Raw genomic sequence first — 25,753 nt, forward strand, 5'->3', positions numbered from 1 at the left:
AATTGGCGCGTTTATTCTAGGTATCGGCTGTTTTCTTTTCGCTCTTCCTCATCTGTTAGTAGGAAGATATCAACCAGGATCAAGCGCAAGTAATCTTTGTACATCTGACGTTTTTCCGGCTAGCTTGGTATGTCGTAGTTCTGTATGGTACCATATCTTTTTCTTTGTCCTCGCGGAGTTTTTGATCGGTGTAGGTGCTACTCCAGTCTACCTGTTGGGGACATCTTTTATTGATGAAAATGTTCGGCACTCTACCTCCGGTATGTTCCTTGGAATTATGTATGCAGTCGCTACATTCGGTCCTGCCATTGGATTTTTGCTGGGAGGAGAATTTCTCAAGATTTATGTGGACATCACACAGGTACACAAAATTAGCATATTCTAGAGCATACGTAAACTTAATTGGGGTGCATTCGATTGGGATTAAAATCCGTATTTTGGGTAATAAAACACAAAATTCAAAAATGGATTTTAACATTGAGAAAACTTTCGATTGGATTTTCTTGCTTTCCTTCTTTCCTTTCGTTTTTTTTTTTCAAAAGGATTTGTACAACTTGTTTTCCTTAAGATTGCAGGTCTTGCATGCAAATGCATGATTAACACTAATAAAAGACCACTTTTCACGAGAACAAATCTTTAAAATGGTAAAGAAGAAAATTCATGAAATCCTTATTTGGATTTCTAATTATTGAAATCCACCTCAAGGACAGATTTCTTGATGCTGAAGTCTATTTTGAGATTTTGCATTCTTTTGCAAGATCTAAATTTTGGATTTCAAAATGTGAATCCAGGTTTCCCAACAATTCTTCAAGCTTTTCGAATACAACTTCTTCCAATTCCATGGAACAGCTGATAATCACTGTGTTAGTGTCCACTATAACAAAATTCTTAGATCTGATTGGCTATCAGCTGTCGTGAGTTCAGCATTAATATAGGACAGTATACAGGGTGTCATGCCTAATAGTAATTGGACAGTACACCCTATTGTGTGCACACTCAAATAATTTTTTTTTTAATGCTGGCAAAAAACTCTTGAAACATCTTGTTATTTAATTTAAAAGGCTTTTTAAAACATCACAATTTTTGTTATAGTTATTATTAACCCATTCGCCCCTGAACCGCCCGTAACCGCCCGTGCGGATCCAGGTCCTTTCTACCCATTGTGACGTCATCAGTTTTAACGGTCAATGACAACTTTCTTCACCAACTTGTGCAGAGTGAAGAGATCTTTCAAACCATACCAGAATGAGCACAATTCAGTCAAGGACACCGGAGAAACAAGCAAAAAACCACGTGACATTGACCTGAAAATCTCCATGAAAATCTTGTCCCATTACCCACCTACCTTTCCTTTCGCCTAATCCTAAGATCCTAAAAGCTTTCCTAAAAACTCTTCCCACCAAAATCAAGCCTACTAAATGCCCAGCAAGAGAAAAAAAAAATGAGGCAAGAAAAGCAAAAAAAGAAGGGAGGAGAGAAAGCGAAAAGTAAAAGTCAAGACTGCTGTGTCACTTTTAAACCCAAAAACTATGTCGAAATTTTGCTTTCTGCGCATGCCCGAACTTCGCAAGCTGATATTTTGCATCTGGATCGGAAGACCGCGAAGTGTTCGACCTGTAAACCAGTTTGTGGTAAGTTTTAGCTCTTTATAGCACGACAGTGACCAGAAAACCACTCGACTAGCTTCAAAACGCGTTTTTCGGCAAAATCTCTAGGAGCGAATGGGTTAACTAGTAATAGTTGACACTACAGCTGTCCCCACTCTGTATATTCAATTCAATTCAATTCAATTTTATTATTCACACTTTATAAAATATTTACTTTATATATAGTAAGGTAGGAATACACTAATAAACGAGAAGAAGAAGAAGGAAAAAAAAAGAAAATAAATGGCTTGGGTAGAAGTGTACAGTGGTCAGAGGAGCTTAGCTTTCGAGCTCACCACTGCTATATTATGATTGGAAATACATAATAAACGTGTGCTTGGTGCCATGGCAACTATGAATGATTATGCCGGTTGTCAGGTTATGTGAGACAGTCATATTACAATTGTTACCTTTGAGAGTTAACTAGAATTTGCTTATATTCTTTTTTGAACTTATGGTAGCTAAGTGTTTTTATCTTAGTAGGAATCTCTTCCCAAGTTTTGGTTATGGCAAACCTAAATGTGTGTTTGCCGTAATTTGACCTTACTCGTGGTACATGAAAGTTATGATTTGAGGCATATCTGGTATTGTGTGAGTGAAAATCAGACACCTTTACAAGGTAGTTTTGATATTCACTCACACAATACCAGATATGCCGCCTCAAATCATAACTTTCATGTACCACTTGTAAGGTCAAATTACGGCAAACACACATTTAAGTTTGCCATAACCAAAACTTAGGAAGAGATTCCTACTAAGATAAAAACACTATATATATTTTTGGTCAATAGCATTCTTGCTCGTTGTGTAGCTCTTTGAAATATACCGATTCATAATGAAGATGTTCACACATATTCCATACACTAGGTGAGATAAATACAGGAAACGCAAGGGTCCATGCATGGTTTCAGGTCGATTTACACAGCTTTGATCAAAACATTCTCAGTTTCGAGAATAGTTTATTCTAAAGCATAAGAAAAGATTTAATTTGAAGTTGAATTTTTCGCTATTTCTCTTTCACTTTTTACATTCAGTTCATTTTATTTGCCGGAAAGGAAGCCTTAGAAATTAAAAGGACGTTTGATCAATTCACACTCGCGCAGTCTAGTCTTATTTTAAACTTTATAGCGTAAGGACATCTGTGAGCAGGGAATAAGTCAGTACAGAATTTGATTGTCGGCAAATTTCTGTAATCGTCCATCGTTCTGCTAGTGAGAAGCTAGCCGTTGTTCACTCGTCTTGCTTGTTCGGGGCTGAGTCTTATTCCCGTCAAAGTGAGAGAAAGAGTGTCTGGCAAGGTTTCCAATGAAAGATTTGTGAACTCGTGTATGGCAAACGCTCCAAGTGTTTATATATACACAGTTATACGCACCTTATAACTTCTTCTGCACTTAACGAGTGTCATTAACATTTTGGTCCATAACTTTCACTGAAACAACTGCTCCACAGAATGTCACTGATAACACGTAATGCAAAGCAGTGTCAAAGTATGACTGCACAATAAATGTCACAAAATCTACCTAAGCAGCCCCTTGGGGATGTTCTGTCTTAATGACGTCCAAACCATTTCGTACTTGAGGGCGCAAACAACAGAAATGTCATCATTACCTACCGATTCCTGACGTGGCCCCTGTTCAAGCAAATTGAGATTTTTTCTATATTGACTGTATCACTGTATATTTCAACTGTAAGTACTTTCCTTAATATACAAACGAGTTACTAGAGTGCCTCCTCAGAATTTTGCCTTCTGGGCGAAATCCCTGCGGGGGGCAATAATGGTTCATTTTACAGAACTTTGTGTCATCCCATTTGTTGTGTTAAAGTCATGCTTGTGATTAAACAAATCGGACTGCCTTTACGTTAATCGTAGACTTTGTTTAAAATCACTTGTATGAATACAGAACAAACTGGGCTCCACTCAGTCCTATTATCATCATGATCAAAATGATTAGTTTCAGATGTACTGTCAATTCAACTTTCTTTCAGCCAGAAGGTGTTGAGCTTACACCAGAGGATTCCAGCTTCATTGGAGCATGGTGGTTGGGTTTTATCCTGGGTGGATCATTATCTATACTTGTCAGCCTTCCGATGATTGCATTTCCAAGAGAGCTTCCAGGGACGCCAGAAATACGGGCTGAAAAACAAGACTGTACTGACTATGTTGCTGATGATAACATGCAACACACATTTAAGCAACTGCTTCCCATGTTGAAGTCTCTTCTGACAAACAAAGCTTTTGTTTGTTTAGCTCTCGCTGCGTCCTTTGAAGGATTTGCTGTGGGTGGATTTTCAACGTTTTTGCCAAAATTTGTGGAGGCACAGTTCCGCATCCCTGCTGGGACTGCGGCAACCTACACAGGACTTGTAGTAGTACCCGGAGGCAGCGGGGGAATGCTGCTTGGAGGTTATCTGATCAAAAGAATGAAATGGACATGTGATAAAATCATCAAAGCATGCTTCATTATTGCCTCTTTTGCAACACTCTGGACTTTTGGATTGTTTCTGGGATGTCCTAACAGAGATTTTGTTGGTGTCACTCATCCATATATTAACAGGTAATGAATCAGATTTGGTTGACAATTCAGGAGGCCCTGCCAGGGGAAGGGGGGGGGGGGGTCCCGTGTCGCCAGTCTGAGTTTTAAAACATCTGGTGTCGGTGTTTATAAATGTTTGTCGCTTATTGTCGGCTTTGCTGTCACTGTCGCAATGTGGCCGAGGGAGGTTGTCTCTTGTTGCGATTTCATTTTACGTGCTGTTGCTACTTTTTGGGCCATGTTGCTTGTCAGAATTTACCCTGGCAGGGCCTCATTCAGGTGTAACAGCTTAACTCTTTTAATACTTAATCCCCACTATCCACATACAAATTCTCCAAACTGATCTCCTTGAGGAATTATGTGATAAAACTTGTCAGAAGATCAAATTAGAAGAGAGCTGTATTATTTGAAAGATAAGTGCAAATCTAGATTAGTTTCCATGGAAACTCAAATTCTCTGTTTGTAGTTGACCCACCATAGGGGTTAACCAAGTTTTGAACAACTTGGCAACTTGGCAGGACTGTAGCTACTGCTTACTTTTCATAAAAATGCTTGGTTAAAAATTTAGAAGCAGGGACTACAAGTACATGGTCAGGGTTTGGAAGTCTGCTAATAACAATATACGCTGTGCATTTAAACATAACCAGCACACATGGCTGTCATTTGCCCCGGCTACTTTCATAATTTAATGGAAGAAGATAGAACCAAGAAATATAAAATAATCCTTAACTGTTTGATTTCCTATGTCCAGTTGTTGTATTTACCTGGTAACTTGAAATCTTAACGACAGCTCTGCTACATAGTTTATATTTCTGGGAGAGAGACTTTCCCCAGTTTCATTTATGATTTGATATATCTTTTTTTTCTGTCTTCACAAATCTAGTTCAACACTGGGGAACATCACTTCATCATGTAATGCCAACTGTAACTGTGATGTGAAGTATTTTTCACCTGTTTGTTCGAAAGAAGATCAGCTGACCTTCTACTCCCCCTGTTTTGCTGGCTGTTCTGCAGACAATGTAATAGGAACCAAAGTAAGAAATTGAATTTCTCTAACTTGCTTATTTGTCCCCTTATTTTTGAAGAAAATTTTCAACTTCAGGATTGAAGAATTGATCTACTTTCTTGTCACTATAGAAACGCTAAACTTATCCTTGCAGTGAAAACAAGTTTACTACTGACTGGGGGATACAGGAGTATCAATAAGCACGGACAACTGACAAACCACATCTGCAGCTTCTTTGCTTAGAGAAGTTGACTGCTTTTTCCCTAAATTAGAAGGTGGAAACTATTGAATTAAAGATTCTGTCAAAACTTAAATTAAAATTCAATTTGCATGAGTTCAATATACTTTTTGCTTCAATTTAAGAATATTAAAGGCTGGGCTTAAAGTATTGCCCATAACTTGTCTATTCTGATTAGTCAAAATATGTTATCATTCTTTGTACTCAATGTAGTCCCCAGAAAAGTGGAAATCACATTTTTAGGGCATTGAAATTTCAAAATTTTCTTATAAGGAGCATGTCCCCAGACCCCCCTAGGAGAAGGAGACTATAAAGCCCCTTGTTGATATGGTAATGGTTACTTTATTCAGACTTTGCCCAGCCAGTTGTTCAAAATGTGAATAGTACTATCCACCAGATAAGTCTCTATCCAGAGACCAATGCAATTGGTTTTTCTTATACTTATTTGATGAGTCTTGACAGTGGTTTACTCAGTGGATAATGCTCTCCAACGTTTGAACAACCGGGGCATGGTGAAAACTTTAATGATTTTATTGAAACCCCTGGGGATAAAAAATAAATAAATATATTTTTTCAGAGAAAAGTGGGGCCACTCTGGGCTGATGCTCTCCAGTATATCATCTCCATCCTTCTCTTAACTATTTCACTTTCTGTCATTAGGGAGCTTAAGCAGCAACGTTTTTGAGCGACGCAATCAACCAGAAGTGGACGTTTTGCACTCTTGAGCCGTGATTTTGAACAAATTTTTGGGCAGATTGTCTCTATAAGAGTTAAGGCACTTGGCAATACAAATATGGTAACATCAAGGCTTATTAAGAGAGGAAAAGGCTCACTTCCGGTTGACGTGCAAAGCTCAAAAACCTTGCTGCTTAAGCTCCCTATTCTCGGTTTTCACTGTCACGCAATCAAAAATAAAATTGCAAACCATTCAGTACAGAAAGTCCAGAATCTAGGAAATAAAAGAAGATAAATATGCAAAAGGCCTCGCCAAGAATCAGGTCTGTGCGGTTTTTCATATGCGAGATATTCAGTAAAACGTTTTACCCAAATTTATAAAGCTTGGTATGGAGACGCCATGTTTGTGTCCCTTTGAGGGGCACAAATATGGCCGCCGGAAACCAACAGAAACATCTGTCTTTGAGTTTTCCTACTAATGCGTGAAATCATCGCTTCAAAAACTTGTAAAGGATTAAAGTGATATTTATTCTGAGACAAGGAATGTTTAGATAGCAAAGTCTCCCAAAATTGGTAACGTTTTTAACCCACATAAGAGCCTTCCCGACCACCAGCCAAATGCCGCGTCACGCAAAAGCCTACAAATTCAAACGTCCCCTATCGCAAAACGAAGAACCCTTTGGAACCAAAACTTTGTTTAAATAAAGGTGTTTATGTGCTGTAATACCTCATGAAACTCAGAAACTCAGAAGAATCGATAGTTTCTTAGTTTGAATTTTGGTGACGTCATGTGAAAACCGAGAATTAAAAGTTAGAAACGTTTCTGAAGGAGGCGGTTAGATTATTGTTTGAAGAAAAGATGTTCTGAAACATTCCTGATGAAACATTGAAGAGTGTAAGTAGGCAAAGAAGAATTTGATTCCATGAAAAAAAGCCCAGACATCCCATACATAGTGACTGTATATATAGAGAGCACTCAGAAAAACTGGGGTTAATAGACCGTTTTACAGTTGGGGCTTTGTACCCTAGCCTTTAACCCTTTAAGCCCCAATATCCACATTCAAATTCTCCAAACTGATCTCTATACATTTCCTTTAAGAAGTAGTTGAGAGAATTTGATAAAAGCTAGATCAAGTCATTTTCTCTTTGGTGATCATTTTATTAATTCATAACCTTATCTCTTGACAATTTATGAATATTGTTAGGAGAAAATTGATGTGGGTCACTATTGGGACTTAAAGGGTTTAGTGAATGTGGGGCTGACCATGTCTTGATACAAACCTCCTCTGTTTTTGTACTGAAATTATGCTTGAAAAATACCAGTTAACATAAGAACTACATAATTAACATGAGACTGCAGGGGGGTTGTATCAAAACAAAATCAACTCCAGCCTTATTTCCATCGATAACTGTTAAGGGGGCTACTTATAATAAGCATTCACAGATGGTTCTATTTTTTTGTTTTATAGAAATATCAAAACTGTAGCTGCTTTCCAGTTCCACTTAGTGAAGGAATAGAAGAAAGTGGCTGCAAACCTGACTGCAATACACTCCTTCCCTTTCTTCTCTGTCTGTTTGGTCTCATGGTTTTTACATTTCTCAACAACATTCCTGCGACCACAGCAACATTAAGGTATGATTAAGAAAAACAGGTGTTGCATTTTGTTTCTTGCCATTTTGCATATGTGTTTCTTGCCATTTTGATTTGGTCAGCTGGGGATGGATATTAAAATATTTGCGGAGCTCTTGTGCCCTCTCAAAGCACATGCAGCATTTACCATGGGTAGTGCCTGTGTGTTCATGTTAATGGGTGTAAATGTTGCCCTTACTGGCTCGGAGCGCAAGGCATATACAATCTGTGTTAACTTAATATTGGACATTCATAATACTGACAAAGACAGATTCATTTTCTTTTGTGGTGATGTGTTTTTTTAAAGTTCTCTGCTGACCAGTTATTGGTTTTCAATAATTGATCACGGGCTCAGGTCCACTTTTTCGGGGGGAATTCAGTTTTTTTCTTGCTTATGGCAAAGTTGAATTACTTGAGAAAGACTTTGATCCTTTAAAGATCTCTCAAGAGCCTTGCTTTTGTCCTTGAATAAACCGTTATAATTTTTTACAGTCAGTATATTTGCAGTGATGTTTATGTGTTAGGTGAAAAATAAGGTAGATATTTACAATGAGAATTATCTCAACTCATTCTCAGGTGTGTTCCAGAGAGCCAAGGGTCTTTTGCTTTGGGTATACAACAGCTGATTGTACGAATATTGGCATTCATACCATCACCTATTGTGTTTGGATTTGCAATTGATACTGCGTGCCGTTTGCGTCAAAAAGATCCGTGTGACGATGGAGCAGAGCAAAACTGCCTAGAGTATGACACTGATTTGTTCAGGTAAGTAAAATTAAGTATACTGTACACAGTCATGTAAACAGTTGATGTATTGATTTTGTAGAGGCACTGTCAGGCTGGTAGCTGAGGGTCAGGGCCTTCTGGGAACTTTCACTCGCAGATCTTGTGATGCTGGAGTTCCCTACTTTAAGTGTGCAGCCTGACAGAGCCAGCACTGTAACCACACCCCGCAAGGACAGTAAACTGTCCCTAAGATGGAAACCTTTGGGACTGGTCAGCAATAAGTGTCCATCTCAGAGTGTTTTCCATATACATGTATAGAGAGTCTAATAATATAAAGAGAGCAATTATAGGCAGGGAACCATTTTATCAAGGTGTCCATTTAGAGAGAATCGTCTAGTTGGACATAAGTTGGTCCTAATTTGCCATTGTTCAACCTTTTTGTGACACTCTATAATTGCAGACATGTGTCTGAGATAGACACTTGGGGACTGCTTATCATTTACACCACCATCCAGTAGGAAATCAAAACAGTAATTATGAAATTTGACATGGTGGAAGAACGATCCACTACTAGTGTCAACTCTTTCTGAGACGGACACCTTGGGGACCCGCAGTATGTGTCCGTCTTAGAGAGATGTCCGTCTTATAGAGAGTCAAAACAAGGAAGTACAAAGAAAGACAGGGACCAACTCTGAGTGTCCGTTTTACAGAGGTGTCCGTCTTATGCAGGTGTCCGTTAAGAGAGAGTAGACATAATCCAAATCAGCTGAGCAATGCAGACTAAAAAAGAACAGAAAATTGCATCGTCCCAAATCACAGCCCATATTTTTTGAACCTTCCAAAACAGAATGTTGCTAACCGTTTGCTTTTCCATCTGAAATTTCTGGTTTTCCCTTGTAAATGGTAATATAAGTATCCCTGGATGATTGTCTGTCTGACCAAGAATTGACACGAACCCAATGACTTTTTATACAATGTATGCTCATTGGCACCAGTATAGGAGTAACTGCCCAATTTCATGGGAAAACCATTGGTAAGCTAACTCAAACATAGTTGTGTGATACTGATGTACTATAAATAGGTCTATTATTTTGGTACTTGTCATCTCCATTATTTCCTACCTCAGTGTTTTTGCTGAATTCTGTTTTGTTTTAGGTATATAATGTTAGGTGTGGGCGGTACTTTCAAGGCTCTATCCGCTGTTGCCTTTTTCTTTGCATGGAAGTTTTACAAACTGCCATGTAAAGCTCAAACAGAGGGAGTTGGAAGGCAGGATTCCAGTCCAAGTGATGTTGCATCTCAGATAACACTGGTGGATGGCAATGGCATTGACAAGGAAAAGAAGGAAACAGAGCTTACTCCAGTGGCACAGTTTATCACTGTTTCCAACTCTTCTAATGAAAAGTTAAAGCCTGTGATTACGTCGTTCAGGAAGACAACAGATGTATAGTATAATAATATTATTTTAGACTGTTATTATAATATTATTAGTGATAATTATTATCAGAGCTATCAAGGGGCCTGTGCAGTGTTCTCTTTATCAGGCTGTAACCTTTAAACTTTACCTCCTGAAGCAACATTTCTTACCACCTGCAACCGCTTGAAGGTTTACTAATTAAATTTAAAAAAAGTAGATTTTAAAAGAGGAAGTTTTGATGAAATCCGATTCTCACAAGGAAAATGAATAAATATATATGGGAAACTACTGATTAGAAGTATACACAGCTTTTCTTTTTATGGGCCATGCATTTTGGAAAGAGAACATTGAAGACAGAGTTAAATCATTGCAATCAAATGTTTTGAATTGTTTTGTCTTAATAAGATAACAACGGCCGATTTATCAACATAAAATTCTCCCTTAACTTTGCAATGACATACACTAAGAATCAAGCAGTCAATCAGATGTCACTAAGGGACGTTTTAGCTTTGAGAAACTAAGTATTATTATAGTAAAAACTGAAAATGTAAATCAACACAGTCGTTATTATACAGTCAGACCCATACTTTTGCCAAGAAATTCATGCACTACCTATTTTTGTATTAATTGCTTTTCAATATAATTATTATATAATTGTATTTAAAACTGGCTCCTTTGGAATGGAAGTAGAGAGGGACACATTGTCAGTTAGAAATAAAAATATTAGGATTAGTGTAGACTCAGAGGATAAGCACAACAAACATAATTATGTTATTTAAACCAATGTGATCATGGTGATCTGAAAAAGAGAAAGTGATGTAAATTGCATGGTTCTTGGAGGTCATATAAGCCCTTCTCCTGCTGGCCCCGGTTCCTGAAGGCCAATTGGGGCTAAACCGGGATTACAAATTTTGTTCTCTTTTTTTATTTACCTTTCTATGTATTGCCTAGAGTAAAATTCTATGCTATCATCACTGAATCTTGGAGTTGAGACACAAAAGTATTTTGTAAGCTTGAGTAACATGTTCTTGGACAACAAAACCTGGCTTAGAATTTGGCTTAATCCTGGGTTAAACTTAAGCTTCTTTCGAGGAACTGGGCCCTGGCCATGGAAAGTCATCAGAAAAACAAAGGGAGAAGGGGTTCTTGGCAGTTGATGGATTTTGGAAAGATTAAATCTAAACAGGAATTTATTGTGGGCTGAGTTTGGGAAGGGGGATGTATTATGTGAAGATCACTTACTTAGTTTACTTTAGATCATATTGTCTCTATACAAATTACTATTTGAAAGGTAAAAGTTATTTTTTAATTTTTTTTGTGTGTTTTGTTGATGTTTGCACTTGATTCATTAATCCATTCTCAATAGTTAGATTGATTAACCAGCTAAATTATTGTACACTGTATTTTGAAGGTACACAGGCAAGAAGGCCAAGATTATTATATCCAATCCCATATCATTTGTAGGATATTTTAGTACTTGTTAGTTTCAGGTCCTGGTTATGAGACAGGTGTGAACTCAGACTGGGAGGACTCTCAGGCCAATGAGACTGGCCAGCAGCGGCAAACTCAAGAATGTTACTTCAGGTGGTTCGACTCCAAACTGATAAATTTCTTTCTGCTTTGCCTTCTGTTCACCCAAAGCCGAGCTGAAAAATCATCTTGACGTAGTGTACATTACAGCCCTTGTTGGTGCAGACACTCTTTGTGGTTTTGGGGCTGCTCTCTTCTCCTTTCTATTGGGATGTGTGTCTTGTGCTTCATGCTTGCTCCCCAAAACCAGCCTTTAAATACCCTAATAATAAAATCTGTCAAGCAGGCTATCTCAGACCAATCTGACTTCGCCTGCAATCAGGCACTCTTCATTATTATTTTAATAGTAAAGGGCCTGCATGATTACAGGTTACAGGATAGGAACAAGGTGCCTTATTAATGATCTGCATGATATTGGTCAATAATTATCATTTGTGTCGGAAAAGCTGTGAAAGCCAACCTGTCTGAGTTGAACGGGAACCCATAAGTCTCAAGTAATCAGGACCTCGATCAGTGAGTTTATCAGTATTACCAATATTTAAAAACAATTTATTACTACTGAAAGAATATGCTGCAAGGTCAAACATTTTGTCACTGGTACGTCCTAGCTTGAGTGACAAGTGTTATAGCATTGGAGACAGTGCTGGCAACTGTCCTTAGTGTTTATTTATAATACAGTCAGCTCTCTTTATAATTATGAACACAACCTCCCTAACAGTGACACCTTCTGTTGGTCCCTTTATTTAACTCTATGAGCTGTGTGGTCGACACCTATCAAAGATAAATGGTTGGTGCTGGTTCTGGGCATGGCTGTGTCCATTTTAAAGATTTTTGACTCATTCAGTTCTCATACTTGGGATTGATTCTCTAGAGGGTAGCAAAATATTGCTCTGAGATTACAAACAGTCTCTATAATTATTATTTCTTCACAAAAGTGGGTGATAGCTTTTGATAGCTATAGTGGCCATGCTAGAAAATGCAGCTCATGTTCTTGGTTGTTACATCTCTCAGCTGCTTCACTGCTGATGCACATGATTTGTAGTCTGCTACACAGCCGTTTTTAGTGTCGTCATGCAACGCTCCTCCCCACAAAGTTAGTGGGGAGGAACGTTGTGTGACAACTCAAAAAATGGCTGTGTAGCAGACTACATGATTTCTTACTCTCTTTGAAGAGAAAAGGTAGAGACTGTTTGCAACAGGGGGATGAGGAGATGGAATTACAGTCAGATCCCCTAATGTCAATTCACCTACTTCTTTGATTCTTTTGTATACATTGTAAAATTTTAACATATTCTATTTACTTTTTTCAATTATTGTAAGTTGTGGACTAAATAATACACATAACCAGCTATCATGCCGTCAGTAGTTTATTCTCTCGAAATCAAGCTCTTGTAGCTCAAAATGCCAGCTCTTGTATTTTATACTATTTTTTGGAAATTTATCCACTCAGTTGATAAGTACAGTTGAACCAGCATTACAGAACCACCTTTTAAGCAGCCAGCAGTGGCAGATCCAGGGAAGGGGCCTGCCCCACCTCCCTTATTTTTCAACTAAATTGAGGCCTGAAGGGCGGAAAAACTTTTTTTTGAGACCCCTCCCCCCTTATCTATGGGTCTGGATGAGTGCCCCCTTATCTGAAGGTCTGGATCTGCCACTGACCAGTAATCAGTCACAAAATAATGGTAGCCAAGAATAGGAACTTAACCCTCTATTAAGCGGCCACTTGCCCAGTACCACAAGGGTGGCCACTTAATGGAGTTTCAACTGTATACTTTATTGTTCCGACTAGCTTAAGTTGGGTAAAGCAAAAATTGTTCAGCCGAAGGTTTTTCAGACCTAAGATTTCTATTTTTTTGGTTACTCAGCAGGCTACTGCGGAAGGTGAGGTGACAGTAGGGGAATGACCAGCAAGAGGGTGGACTGTGAAAACAGCCAACAATATTCTGTGACATCACCATTGGTTTCCCTGCAAAATAAGGTCTGAGGAACAATGGCAAAAATTCCATATAGAAATCATGCTGCAAGGGAAATTAGCCTTAACCAATCAGACCTAAGTTGTGACACATCAGTATGGAATTTCTGTGCTTGTTCCTCAGACATGAGCACTTCCAGAGTTGTGGTATCGCAAAATGTCAGCTGTTTTCTCAGACCAGTGAGAAGGGAAACCAAGAACCCCCTTGCCTACTTTGTTTTCTGAGCAAAGACCATAGACTGAATACTATTTAAAACAATGCATTGCGTTATTTTTATATTAAAAATTTTGTCATGCAAGCATCAGTTGTCTGGTAGTCATGCCTCCTGCTCGTGGACACCCAAGGGCAGATTTAGGGGACTGGCCCTAGAATTCCCAGAGAAATAAAAAGTATCTAGTATGATAGCCGGCAAGTAGGCAAGTGTCCCAGCCATCCCTTTCACAATTTTCTGTAGCGGCCCCTGGACCAAAAAAAAAAAAATGGAAAAAGTTAATTAATTCCTAAGGAGGGCTGAAAATGCCAACAGTGTATATTCTTTTCCCTTCCCCTGGGAAGAAACTCTGTACATTTTGGGATGAGTAGTCTCACTGGGATTTTGAAGCCACAATGGTAAATTCAACACTTTGCAAGACCCTGGTTTCAAAAGGCGAGACCAAGACTTCAAAAAATTTGAGCCTCCATGATGCAAAATTACCGTCCCAAAAATGAGCCTTCAAGACCCATCACAAACACTGACGGAGATTTTGAGATCCGGCCAAAATTTTCCAAGACCCACTTTTTTTCGGAAAACCGTTCTATACCCCTAGATTTAGATTCCCCATGTTCCATTGAGACACAAAACAGTGAACAATTTAGTTAACATATGGAACCCTTGCAGCCCTAGCCTCCCACGCAGGCGTTTTTAGGGGAGCTCGTTTTTCATCCCTCCCCACAAACGCCTGCTCAACGGAAAACAACATTCGTTTCCCATTGTTTTATTTGCGTGGTAAGTGACCAATCAACAATTGTGCAATAAAGTGTTGACGGGCTAAACACGACTGAACGTGACCCTAGAGCCCGGGGGGGGGGGGGGGGGTACTTTAGGAATTTCTGGGTGGGGATGTGCTGCTGGGACCCTGGAACCCTTAACCTATACCAGAGCTAGTTCAGCTGAATTTTGCTACCCTATACTAGAGTAAACTCCCCGGGCCCTATCCTAGAGTAGCTGTTTTCCTTGTCTAAATAGAATCTTCAACCAACTGATCAGTTTCCTGAAAAATGATACCCTATTCTAGACCCAAATGCTCTGATTTACATACCCTATCCTAGAGTAAACTGCCTGAAAACCATACCCTTCACAGCGGCACATACCTATATAGACCATATATGGCAGTGCCCCCCCCCCCCCCCCGCCCCCGGGCCCTAGAGTTACCGTTTCCTTCTTTTCTTTCCTTCGCTAAGGTTATGGAGTGCATGGAGTATTCTAAATTTTGACTAAATCTTATTTTTGCCGCTCTGAATCGAACATTTATTAGAGGTCAGAAAGCTTTTCCAGTGTTTCATGCAGATCGAGTAACTATCAGATTACCTTGCGGTCAAGGTCAACTTTCCAGAATTTGGAAAGTACAATGTGATTGGCTAAGCTTGGGAAAGGAATGTTGTCTTCGGTTGAGCGGGCGTTTGTGGGGAGGGATGAAAAACGAGCTCCCCTAAAAGCGCCTGCGTGGGAGGCTATTGCAGCCCCAACACAAAATTAATTGTTGTGACATTAACGGGGCCCAATGAAATAAGAGGTTTTGAATGAGTTGCGAGGCTAATGGTTCCATGAAGTTGTGAACTGGACTACATCTCATGATTTGAAAGACATCCCAGGAAATCCTTCAGTTGGTTGAGATCCAATCTTGAGACAACAACAACAACTTTAGGGGAAACAAAAGGCCAACTAGGCATTCTTGTCACTAGCTGACGTGTAATTTTAATAGACATCCAAGAATAACATTAATTTTATTTAAAACTAAGAAAGCAGTACCAACAATGTTGTGTTACTCTTAAATGCCCTTAAATTATTTGAGAGTTTTCAGAAGGGTGAGCTGATACCCAGTACGTGACACGATCTTCACAAAGGAGTCAACAATGTAATTTTCTGTGACTTTCAAAAACATTTTAAAGTACTTTCATTGCATTTCCATTCTGCACGTACAACCACTCTCAAAGAATTATGGTGTATCTTGAGTATGATTGTGTATGGAAAATCAGGTTAACAACACAAAACACTGAAGTTTGAGAAAACAACAGTACAGCAACATGTTTCTTCATGGCTTTCGTGTCTTGACAGGTGTACTAAGTATCATGTTCACAGGAAAGAGGACCACATGGCCATTTTTATTGTACAATTTCTTTGTTTGCCTATTCTCATAATAATCTATGCTTTTTTCAGTTTGCGAGTCTTTTCCTTCAAGAAAACCCTCATGAAAAACGTTTTTGATATGCTGTCTGGTATATTAAATGTATTCTATGGTCATGTCAGCTTTTTGCCCTAAAATAGAATACTTAACATCTCTAAATAATGGTTTGAAGAGCTCTTATCAGCCCACCACTCCCGAGCAAAGCAGCAGTAGCAGACGTCTTAGGTTTAATTATTATGTAATGTTTCATGATGCCCAGTAAAACAATGGATAATAAAAATGCCTGTATCTGACGATTCCCTGGTTTAAATGCAAAGCTTTCAAGATCACACATAAATTAGACAAAAAAACAGCAAGGGAGAGTGTAAATTAATATATAAATAAATACCTTTTCATCACATCAGACACCTTAAAACTACTGAAGAGCATTTTCAAAGTCTAGCTTGCATCAGTACAGAGACAATGTTTTCTGACCAATTTCATAAAACTGAGCTGTCAACCAAATTAGAATGGGTGGCCAAAAATAAATATTAAGTATTCAAATTTGTGGTCAGCAAAAATTAATAGTGTACTAACAGATAAGAAATAGGTCAATACGAGAAAAGTTATCAAACTGTTACAGCCATTTGGCATAGATTATTGTGAGTCCCATGGTTGAAATTTTGGAATATGGCATAATGACTGGATAAAATGTAGAACAAGGTCACATGCCTTTCTATTCAGGTATTTTACCAGGATGTACTAGCTAGAGTACTTAATTATAATAGATTATAATTATTATCCAATTTAACCCTGCAAAACTAGGGATAGAATCCTCAATCCTGGCAACAAAATGTACAACCTCAAGGCTACTAGACCCAATATTGTAATATTTTATAGTTTGATTGATGATCTAAGTTGATCAAAGTGGGGGCCAGGTCTGCATGTCCTTCTAGGAGATGTCAGTTTACGGAGTCTAAGAAAATAGCTGCATAAACAATAGTGAGTTTATGCAACAGGAGGGTAGGAAGAAGACAACGGCAAAACGCTTGTGTGTGACAAATGTGATAGGCCTATTACTTGCGTGTTTGTTGGGATCTTCACCTAACAATGTTTTTTTTGTCTTTTTCAAAACAATCTGTTTAAAGGAGAGTGAATTTTGGTGAAAAGTTATTTCAAACAAAATTATTATGCTTGTCACACAAGGTTTACTGTCTCCTTTCCTCTCACGTTGTGTTGGGTAAGTTCACAAACATCAGGGACCACCTCTGGCTGCTTGATTTAACAAGGAGTCTGTGTCTGAGAGATGATAGTTAACCCCTTCGAGTCCTAGAAGTAGTGACACCAGTTTTCGCACAACAATATCAATACATAATCAAGACATTAGATAATAAGAATTCAAGAAGAGAACACCAAAGGGAAAATGCTTTGTTTTTTATAATCAAATTCTCACAACTACCATTGGTTACACCTAAGCATATACACGTAAAGAAAAAACATGTTCTAATTGGATACAAAGGTGACATGTTTTGCTGCCAAACATTTGAAGTTTGGAGTAGGCAGCTGTTATCGACTTTTTGTTTTTGCTCAACAAAATATTCATTGCAAGAACTTTTAGACGTTAAGGCAAGTGTGCTGTTTCCGAGCAAGAAATATGCCTGAAAGTTGAGAAAAAAAGAAATATGAACGGAATGCGGTGATCAAAAACATACATTAAAAACTTACCTTTGGTGTAACAGTTTGCTTTAACAGCTATCAAACTTCAAATGTTTGGTGGCAAAACACGTCATGTCTTGCACCCTATTAGAACATGTTTTTTTGTCTCGTGTCCACTCTTAGATGCAACTGACGGTAAGTTTTAAGGAAAAGTATGGAGATAAGTCGGGAGAATTTGTATGAGGATCTTGAGGCTTAAGAGTTAACGAAGAAAGAGCCGACCTTATAATAATACACCACACAAAATACAAATTAATAACTTACAATTTGTATTTTAGGTGGGGAATTGAAGGTTTAAACCACCCATGTTATTGGTAACTTTAATGATAACTTTAAGCAGATGGAAAAGTTGAAAAGTTACACAATCTCTCTGACAATGCTTGCTCTTATAGCCTAATGAAAACTTTGCTTGAATAAAATTAATTGAACACTAAAAACTGATTGCTATGCAACTATTATACTATGACTTTAACAAACACTGTTGAAACGATGTTTAACACTGGAAAGTGGTGAAAATTAACTTTTGCAGAAAAAAAATCATTTCAATGGATTCTCATTTTATCACTGGGCTGTTAGATTATTTAGTTTCTGTAATAATTATTTTTTACCACTTTCTCACTACTTGTTATGTTTTACGCACTTCACAGAATATTACCAATGTTGTACACAGAATCAAGGGCTTCATTTGAACCAGATACATTGGGTCATACATTGTTACTATCCATCCCTCAACTTGTTGCATTGAGGCAAAAATTATTCTTTCTTTACTTGAATTTCCCTTCCTTCATCACTACCATTCACATCAGAGTTGACAGACATTTGCGGTTTCATATTTCCTACATGAAACAAGATAAAAAGTCAATGTTAATGGTGAACTTAGGAAATGAATGTTCACCAATGAAAACAAAAACATTTCAATCAAGGTTACACCTAACTCTTGGGTTTCAAAGAGAAATGAAAAACCTTGCCATTTTTAATATCTGCTTCTTACTTTTTAGCTTCTAAGTGCATGTTTATGACTATTCACACAAGATGTTTTAATAGTCACTTAATTGTCCAGTAACTACAGTGTATGCAGGGCAGGAAAAAACCCAGGTTCAATTGCCTGGGGCAAGTAAGTTTTGATCTTGGGCAAGCAAAAAGCCCAGTGGGCAAGTGAAATAAGCCTCAGTGGTCCTGTGAGTCTGTTTGAAAGTGTTAGCTTAGTAGATGATTTCCAGACAGAAACGGTTTCAAAACTGAAAACTGCAAGATGATTGACACAGTTAGTTTTCTCTATTCTTTTTAATAATAATAATAATAATAATAATAATAATAATAATCTTTATACAGGGAGCTCACTTCACATAGAGTGATATTCAGTGAGGCCCTGTAAAACAATAGAAAAATAAATGATCTAAGATAAATGTAAATATGAATGGTAATAAAAAAGTAAAAAGTTAAGACCTAAAAACTTAACTAATATAAGCTACAGATTAAAAAAATGTTAAAATGTCAGATAGATTAAAATATTAAAAGCCATAAATATCTTAGCCTCCCCGCAGACGTCCTTTGGGGTTCGTTTGTCACGCATTCATTTCTCCCCCACGGACGTCTGCTAAACACAGCCGACATTTACGTTCACCAATCACAGGCCGTTTACGGATTTTTGTAAAACGTAACCCGAGCCGCTTCTTAAGATTCGCACGATCAATGAGGCTTTTGATCGAGTGTGCGAGAAATTTGTAATTAATACAGAGTTAAACAAGTATCAGAGAGAAGCTATCCTGCAAATTTTATGGCGAAGACCGATGAGTTCATAAATTTGCCGACGGGATTTGGCAAATCCCTTATCTATCAAGCTTTGCTGCTTGTTTGCGACACAGTGCGTGGAACTACTGGACATTATTGTTGTTGTTGTTTCTCCCCTGGTAAATCTTGAAAGATCAATCTACAAAGCTGGAAAATATTGGTATTCCTGCTGTAACACTCAGTGATATTAGCAAAGAGAATATGAGGGTTGTCGAGAGAGGGACTTTCTCTGTTGTTTACGGAAGCCCAGAAGCTTGGTTGAAGATCGATCGGTGGAGGAAATGTTAGCGAGTGACTTGTACAGTTAGTATGTGGTCCTTGGTTGGCGACTTTCCCAAGCATGATTAAATATTTTTTTCGTCGAGAAATAAAATACAATGAACAATGAATGGTTCAGTGTTTTATTGATTATAAGCATTCTTTCTTTCTTTGAAGGAGCGAGATTAAAGTTTGTTGACAGGTAGGTTAATTTGTCGTTCTAGCTTGAAGTTTGGACTCGGCGGCACTGTGGTCATGTTTACTTAGCTTGTGAATAAATAAAACGCAACAGGAGGACGTGCCTTTTTGCAGAACAAGTTTTCAGATAAACCTTTTTCTGCCGTTGGAAGCACATTGCTGTAGACTTCGAATTTTTTGTTTTACCGACTCTTGAAAAAATATAACCAAATTTTGCGCACTGGTCCTTGGTCCGCGACCCATGCTTTATTGCATCGTTTCTGTGATTTTTTCAAAACGTTTGAGTCGTCTCAGGTAGAAGATAGCCGTGCAAATAAATAATTCACTTGAGAATACAGAGACATCCCTTATATCACAGCGCGTGATTGGCTGATCGTGACACAATAACTAACCGCTTATTGGCTTATTCAAACAATCCAGAAGGTAAATGTCGGCTGTGTTTAGCAGACGTCTGTGGGGGAGAAATGAATGCGTGACAAACGAACCCCAAAGGACGTCTGCGGGGAGGCTATAAATATCTAAAATATACAGCTTTTAATGCTCTGTTTAAAAAGAAGAGAGTTAATTTCTTTAAAAGATGCATCTAAAAAGAGCATTCAATTATCAAATTGTAGTCAAAATAAACCAAACCGAATCTGATTTTTGAGATTTTAAAATCAAAGTTTGTTCTAAACCTGGGTTACCTTAACCCAGCTTTGAACAACTCGGCCCTGGGCCCAGTTGTTCGAATGCCGGTTAGCGCTAACCCGGGGTTTAACCCGGGTTTCTTTTTCTTTTTATCAAAAGCACTCTCTCGGATAATAATATTTTCTCTCTTCTTTTTAGAGTATCCAATCATCAAATTATAGTCAAAGTGAATTTAACTGAATTGGCTTTTTAAGCTGCCATAACTGAGTTCAAATTTCACATTGACCTGGGGTTACCTTAACCTAGCTTAGAACAACCCGGCCCTGGTCTTTTGAAATCAGGTTTAGAAAGAAAACAAGATCAATTTGGCCGTTGTCCATTTACAGACCATTATGAGCTCTTTGAGGATGCAACGTACCTGGATTTTCTTCGAGAGATTTTACTGCACTTGACCGATCCAAACCAGATGGAAGCAGTGCCTTTAAAGCATTATTTGCTGCCTCCTCCCTGGAAGCATCTACAGTTAATCCTGAACCATAACATGTAAGAGGTGGAATGGAGGTCACTGTGACTAGAGTCAGATACTCTCTCTCCTGGAAAGTGTAAAGAATAAGGAACAGATATACACCTGTAACAAGAACCCTGGGGCAGGGTTGTCACTAAGGGCCGGGGGCCGGGGATTTCCCCCAGCTACTCAGAGCATGGCCCCCGGCTACTTTCGTCGTTAAATTAAACCAAAAGAGCACACCTTTAAAACACACAAAGACTATCCATCAAACTAAATGCGAGTTTCATCTGCAGCAGGTTTAAGTAATCTGAAATACTTAAGTCCAAAAACTAAGAAACGTCGGAAAAAGACATCTGACTTAGATTTGGTACTAGTGCACACGCGCGAAAACTCTCCATTCGTGAAATTTCAGTAGGGAGTTTTAGCAACAACGACGGCGACGGGGAAGGAAGCTCCATGACTGCTTGCAACTTCCCCGGCTACTAATAACAAATACCCGGCAACTTGAAATCTTAGTGACAACCCTGCTGGGGACAAGGTTTTGTATTGTTTTGCTAGAGCTGTAGAAAATGGCGGCAAAAATCTCACAAGCTTTGTGAAGACAAAATAGCCAAACTACTGCCTAAAAAGGTAGCAAGGACAGCAAAAATACAACTTTATGGATGACTATGTTAAAGAATATCCATGAGACTACACATCCCTTTATATGCTGAATTTGCCAAGGAACATGCAAATAAAGAGGGGAACTTAACATTGAACAAGATAAGCATATTTTAGCATAGTTTTAAAACTGTGAATAGTTCATTATTATTCATTCAAAATAATAGTCTGACAGGGTGTCATCTGTAAAGGCCAAGAACGAACTCCTTGGTCTGTATAATTCTTCAGCATTAGCATTAGCAATTAGCATTTCACTACTTAGTCAAACATTAAGTCACAAGAGAGAGAGAGAGGAAAAAAAAGATAAATAAAAGATCACCTGACTGTAAAAGTTGCACAAGTACCATAGGAAATGAGAGAAGGAGAACACAAAGTGGAGAATACGCATGTAGAAGTATGCATGTTTAAACTTCGTATGATCTAAGCGCGATGGTAGAAGATGATAATTGAATGAACTGCATTCTTTGTAACCCATAACAGAATGAAATTTTCCAGACTGGATTTCTATTTAAGGCAGTTTTTTAAATCTAGGCTTTTAGTACCAAAAAGGCTTTGGATCATTTACTAGTTAATAGGTTTTCTTAGTTATATTGTTAACTGTCCCCAATTAGAAGAGGGGTATTACCCTAGGCTAGCTACTAAGACACGTTAACAAAGTTTTGATGTCAGATGATGATTGATGAAAAGTTTAAGGCTAAGGCTAATAAACTAACCTTAGGGTAGTCAGTGAATTGTACTCTTAATCCTTCTACTTCAGCTAGATGCAGCAGCTTCTGGACAGACGTTAACACAGCAGGTGTTGTCTTGACAACAGGAGCGCCTGGAGCACGGTTTAGCCCTCCTTGTAATGTGGGCTCCTGAAAAATAAAGATCATGTAACTCAAGGAGGTAATTTTCATACTATAGGAAAATCACCTTATAATCTAAGAAATCCCCTTGAAGAAGAAAAATGGGTAACACTCTGAAACAAAATTGACACCATCCACTGGTGATGTTTAATCGGCATTTTACATGCCCGGAGTAGTCAATCAATAAAAACAGGTATCGATTTGTCAATTGATAAATCGATAAAAATCAGTAAATCTGATTTGATTGATATCGATTGTATCAATCAATTGGTAGAAATCAATGACACACTCGTTTTGTTTATTGATTTATCTTGATTTTTACCCATTTCATTGATTCATATCAAAAGAAATATCTGTTCATCTGTTCATCAAAACATAAAAACTGAATTCATGCAAGCAGTAAATTTGTTGACAATTGAGTGGCAATTGAAGGTCACGCAAAGGGTCAAACATTTATCACTATATTGTTTATCACACATTACAAACATCTTATCTTTTCTTTAAAACCAGGTTCAAAATCTTCTTCTGATGGCTAATATTGGCCAGGTCTGTTAACTATCTTTGCACCTTCCTACAAGCCACATGATTATCCAGTAAAATCTTATTGGCTCACATTTATAGCTCAATGCACCATAACTATGCTGTTGACAGGTTAGCACCTGAGGGGCAGCAGACGACTTGTAAAGTAAATGTATAAGGAGCACCTTTTGCTCCTCTATCAAATTTTGCACTTCCCCCTCCCCCCTGAAAAAGAAGACAAAAGAGAATGCCTGATTACAGGTTTATTTACCTGAGGTTCATGCTTCACTTGTGCAATGGGAGCAACTACTGCATTCATCATGTCTGATCGAGTCTGTTTGGCGAGTTCAGGGACCATAGGCAGCAAACCTGGCTTTAGTTGACGGCCTAGGATGGTGACAGGATGGCTGCCAGGTTCTGTACCATTGAATGAGGCTTTCTGATCACCATTAGTTTTCTCTGCACTCGACGATTTGTCTCCCTTCGGAGAAAAGGATGGCATAAGGGCATTTACAAAAGAAAATCAACTTTGGTTAAAAGAACCGAAACAGTGACTACATCCATTAAAATCAGTCTATTGACATGCGTGGTGCTTTTTTTCAAATTATGCTCAAAAGTCACATCCCTACCTTGAGCAAGAAAGCTACAATAATATTATTTTATAAACTTAAAGTTATTTACAGGCCCAGAGACAAAAATAATTAATTTTCAACCCTCATTTTCAAAATAGGGCCAAGTAAAAAACCTTTCAAGAGACAAAAAGGTTTATTTGCTTACTAGAAAGAAAAATTTTGTATGAAAGTTTTTGCCCAAAGTCCTGTGTAGAGAAAGTAAAAAATAGCCTATTCCCTCTAAGGGACTCTTGACCTAACGTCACATTCTCTCTGTTTCAAAAAACAATACAAATATAATGATTTGTGAGAAGAGACTACCAATGATCACAGGACACTTAAAGCTTTTCGCCAGGCACTAGTTCAATATATAGAGGGCTCTGTTCTGTTAAAAAAAAGGCCTTTACAACCCAAGAACCATCAGCATGAAATTTCTCCTTACATCATGAGAATAAGAACATGATCACAGAAGACAAATTAAATTTATACTTACACAACTTCTCTTTACTATTTCTATTGGAAATGTGTGTAGAAAACAACTAAGAATTCAAATTTTGAAACTAGGGTTTAAAAGGGTAAAGATAGGTTACCTGAGCACTAGCAGACTTTCCCTCACTGGAACGAAAGCCTATCAACTGCAGCATAGCTTCAGAAGCTTTCTTCTTGGCTTCCTTCTTGTTTGGACCAGCTCCTGTTGCCTTATGTTGCCCCACAGTCACTTGCATGGTGAATTCTCGCTGGTTTGCATTCACTTTCTCATGAAGAAGCTCATAAACTGGTGGTTGCTCGTGTCTGCGCTGAAGAATCTGTCCAAGGATGCTAACAGGATTCATAGATGGGTCTATTTCCCCCTTTGCCTGCTTGTCCTTGGAAATACGTGGACCACGGCGCACAAACCGGCCAGCACTCCTGTAGCTTGTCTCTTGTGCTGGTAGCTCTGGAAGCTTTTTCAGTTCTTCCAGCATTTTCTTTGCTGCCTCTTGCTTGGCATCTTTCTTTTTACAGCCTTCTCCTGTAGTGACAAATTCACCAACAGTGGCACTCACCACAAAGCGTTTCATATGGGGAGGACCACTGCTCTTGACATCTTCAAACCCTACCTGGAGTTTCCGTTTAGCTGCTATTTCATATACTTTACTTATCTCTGATTTCATCTCAGTTGTACTGCCTTTGGTCACATCCTCAGACTGTGATGCATTTCCTTCACCATTTTGAACATTACCTGGCTCATCTGCCTTCATGGTCGAGTTTTTCTTCTCTCCCGCAGCAGCCAGCTCTTCTTGCAAAACTTTCACAGCCTTTGCCGCAGCACTTTTGCGTGCAGACTGCTTGTCACGCCCTTCACCATAAAATTCCTGATCTCCAACCACCAGCTTAACACAGCTGATTCTTGGTACACGTGGCGGGGCAGAACGGGGGTGATAGCCATTTTGGATGTAAGGGGGAAAATGCTGCTCCTGGCCAGGATGGGACATCCCATAGTGGGTTCGAGCATGCAGTGGCCCTCTGTGATGAACCCCAGGTATCTGGTGTTGCATCTGAAGGTTTTGGTAACCGATATTAACAGGTCGTTGGTACGATGGAATCTTCGGTTGTAAATCATGGTACTGAGTCAGCTTGCCAAGTTTCATAGCCAGCACGTTCAGCACAACAGTGGAGGTTACATTCACTTGTGGAACAAGAGGCTTCTCGACTTCTGGCTTGCACAGACCACACTTTTCCAATCCAACAGTTGCAGCCGCATGTCGAGCACTTCTGATGCTTGTTCCCTGGCCATCCCACTTTCCCACGTCGCCCAAAGTCAGTTGAACGGTGAACGTTCGCTTGTGAGCCGGTCCACTCTCTTCGATGACTTTGTACTCGGGGTTAAGTTTGTTCGCTTTCGCAAGCTCGTTCATCAGGCTAACCGGCGTTTTCTGTGCCATTGCGAAGGTTCCAGAACTTGAAGAAGCAAATTTCAGAATATGATTGTCAAAGACGAAGATGAAAGATGATCCTGGGGTAGTTTGTCGACGTTGTGAATAATAAATTACTTTGAAATATGGCCGACTCTCTACAAAAGGGTCAAAGTGTATTGGTTGGAATTACCGCTAACTTCGGTGGGGAAATTAGTGGTAATAACAAAAAGAGGAAAAAGAGGAACTGAAAGGTTGTGTAGTCGAGGAGAAACGTGAGGAGACCCCACACTTTTGAAGAAATTTGTTTTCTTTCAAAAGTGGACTAAATCGCCGGACATGAGGTCTGCTCGCCTTTGCGTCACTCGGAAGGAAGTAATATCC

At 38.7% G+C, this 25,753-nt stretch overlaps 2 protein-coding genes across 2 annotated transcripts in view; one reads left to right on the top strand and one right to left on the bottom strand.

The window, feature by feature from the left end:
• LOC140945882 (solute carrier organic anion transporter family member 4C1-like) overlaps window positions 1-13,676 on the top strand; it is a 14,489-nt gene extending 813 nt beyond the window's left edge. Inside the window, exons 1-6 of the mRNA XM_073394941.1 lie at window positions 1-361; window positions 3,633-4,201; window positions 5,064-5,214; window positions 7,569-7,732; window positions 8,306-8,494; window positions 9,611-13,676. The exon at window positions 1-361 is cut by the window's left edge and continues 813 nt beyond it. Of these exons, the coding sequence (XP_073251042.1) occupies window positions 1-361; window positions 3,633-4,201; window positions 5,064-5,214; window positions 7,569-7,732; window positions 8,306-8,494; window positions 9,611-9,905 (1,729 nt within the window). The 3' untranslated portion in view covers window positions 9,906-13,676. The remainder of the gene's footprint in view (window positions 362-3,632; window positions 4,202-5,063; window positions 5,215-7,568; window positions 7,733-8,305; window positions 8,495-9,610) is intronic.
• Window positions 13,677-15,303: 1,627 nt separating this feature from the next.
• Window positions 15,304-25,753, bottom strand: LOC140947079 (double-stranded RNA-binding protein Staufen homolog 2-like). Its single transcript, XM_073396160.1, has 5 exons — window positions 24,065-25,753; window positions 23,135-23,344; window positions 22,210-22,353; window positions 20,747-20,921; window positions 15,304-18,290 (listed from the first exon to the last, which is right to left on the bottom strand). Exons 1-5 carry the CDS (start codon window positions 25,397-25,399, stop codon window positions 18,208-18,210), a joined length of 1,947 nt encoding a protein of 648 aa, XP_073252261.1. The 5' UTR covers window positions 25,400-25,753; the 3' UTR covers window positions 15,304-18,207.

The sequence above is a fragment of the Porites lutea genome, chromosome 8, assembly GCF_958299795.1.
Source record: "Porites lutea chromosome 8, jaPorLute2.1, whole genome shotgun sequence".
NCBI lineage: Eukaryota > Metazoa > Cnidaria > Anthozoa > Scleractinia > Poritidae > Porites > Porites lutea.

What these genes read in the sequence shown, in the direction of transcription:
- LOC140947079 (XM_073396160.1), bottom strand. Translation starts at nt 25,399, where the DNA reads ATGGCACAGAAAACGCCGGTTAGCCTGATGAACGAGCTTGCGAAAGCG. An exon ending in AATTCACTGACTACCCTAAG is followed by an intron (nt 20,922 to 22,209) that starts GTTAGTTTATTA and finishes TACACTTTCCAG; the next exon opens with GAGAGAGAGTATCTGACTCT. An exon ending in ATCTCTCGAAGAAAATCCAG is followed by an intron (nt 18,291 to 20,746) that starts GTACGTTGCATC and finishes TGTTTCATGTAG; the next exon opens with GAAATATGAAACCGCAAATG.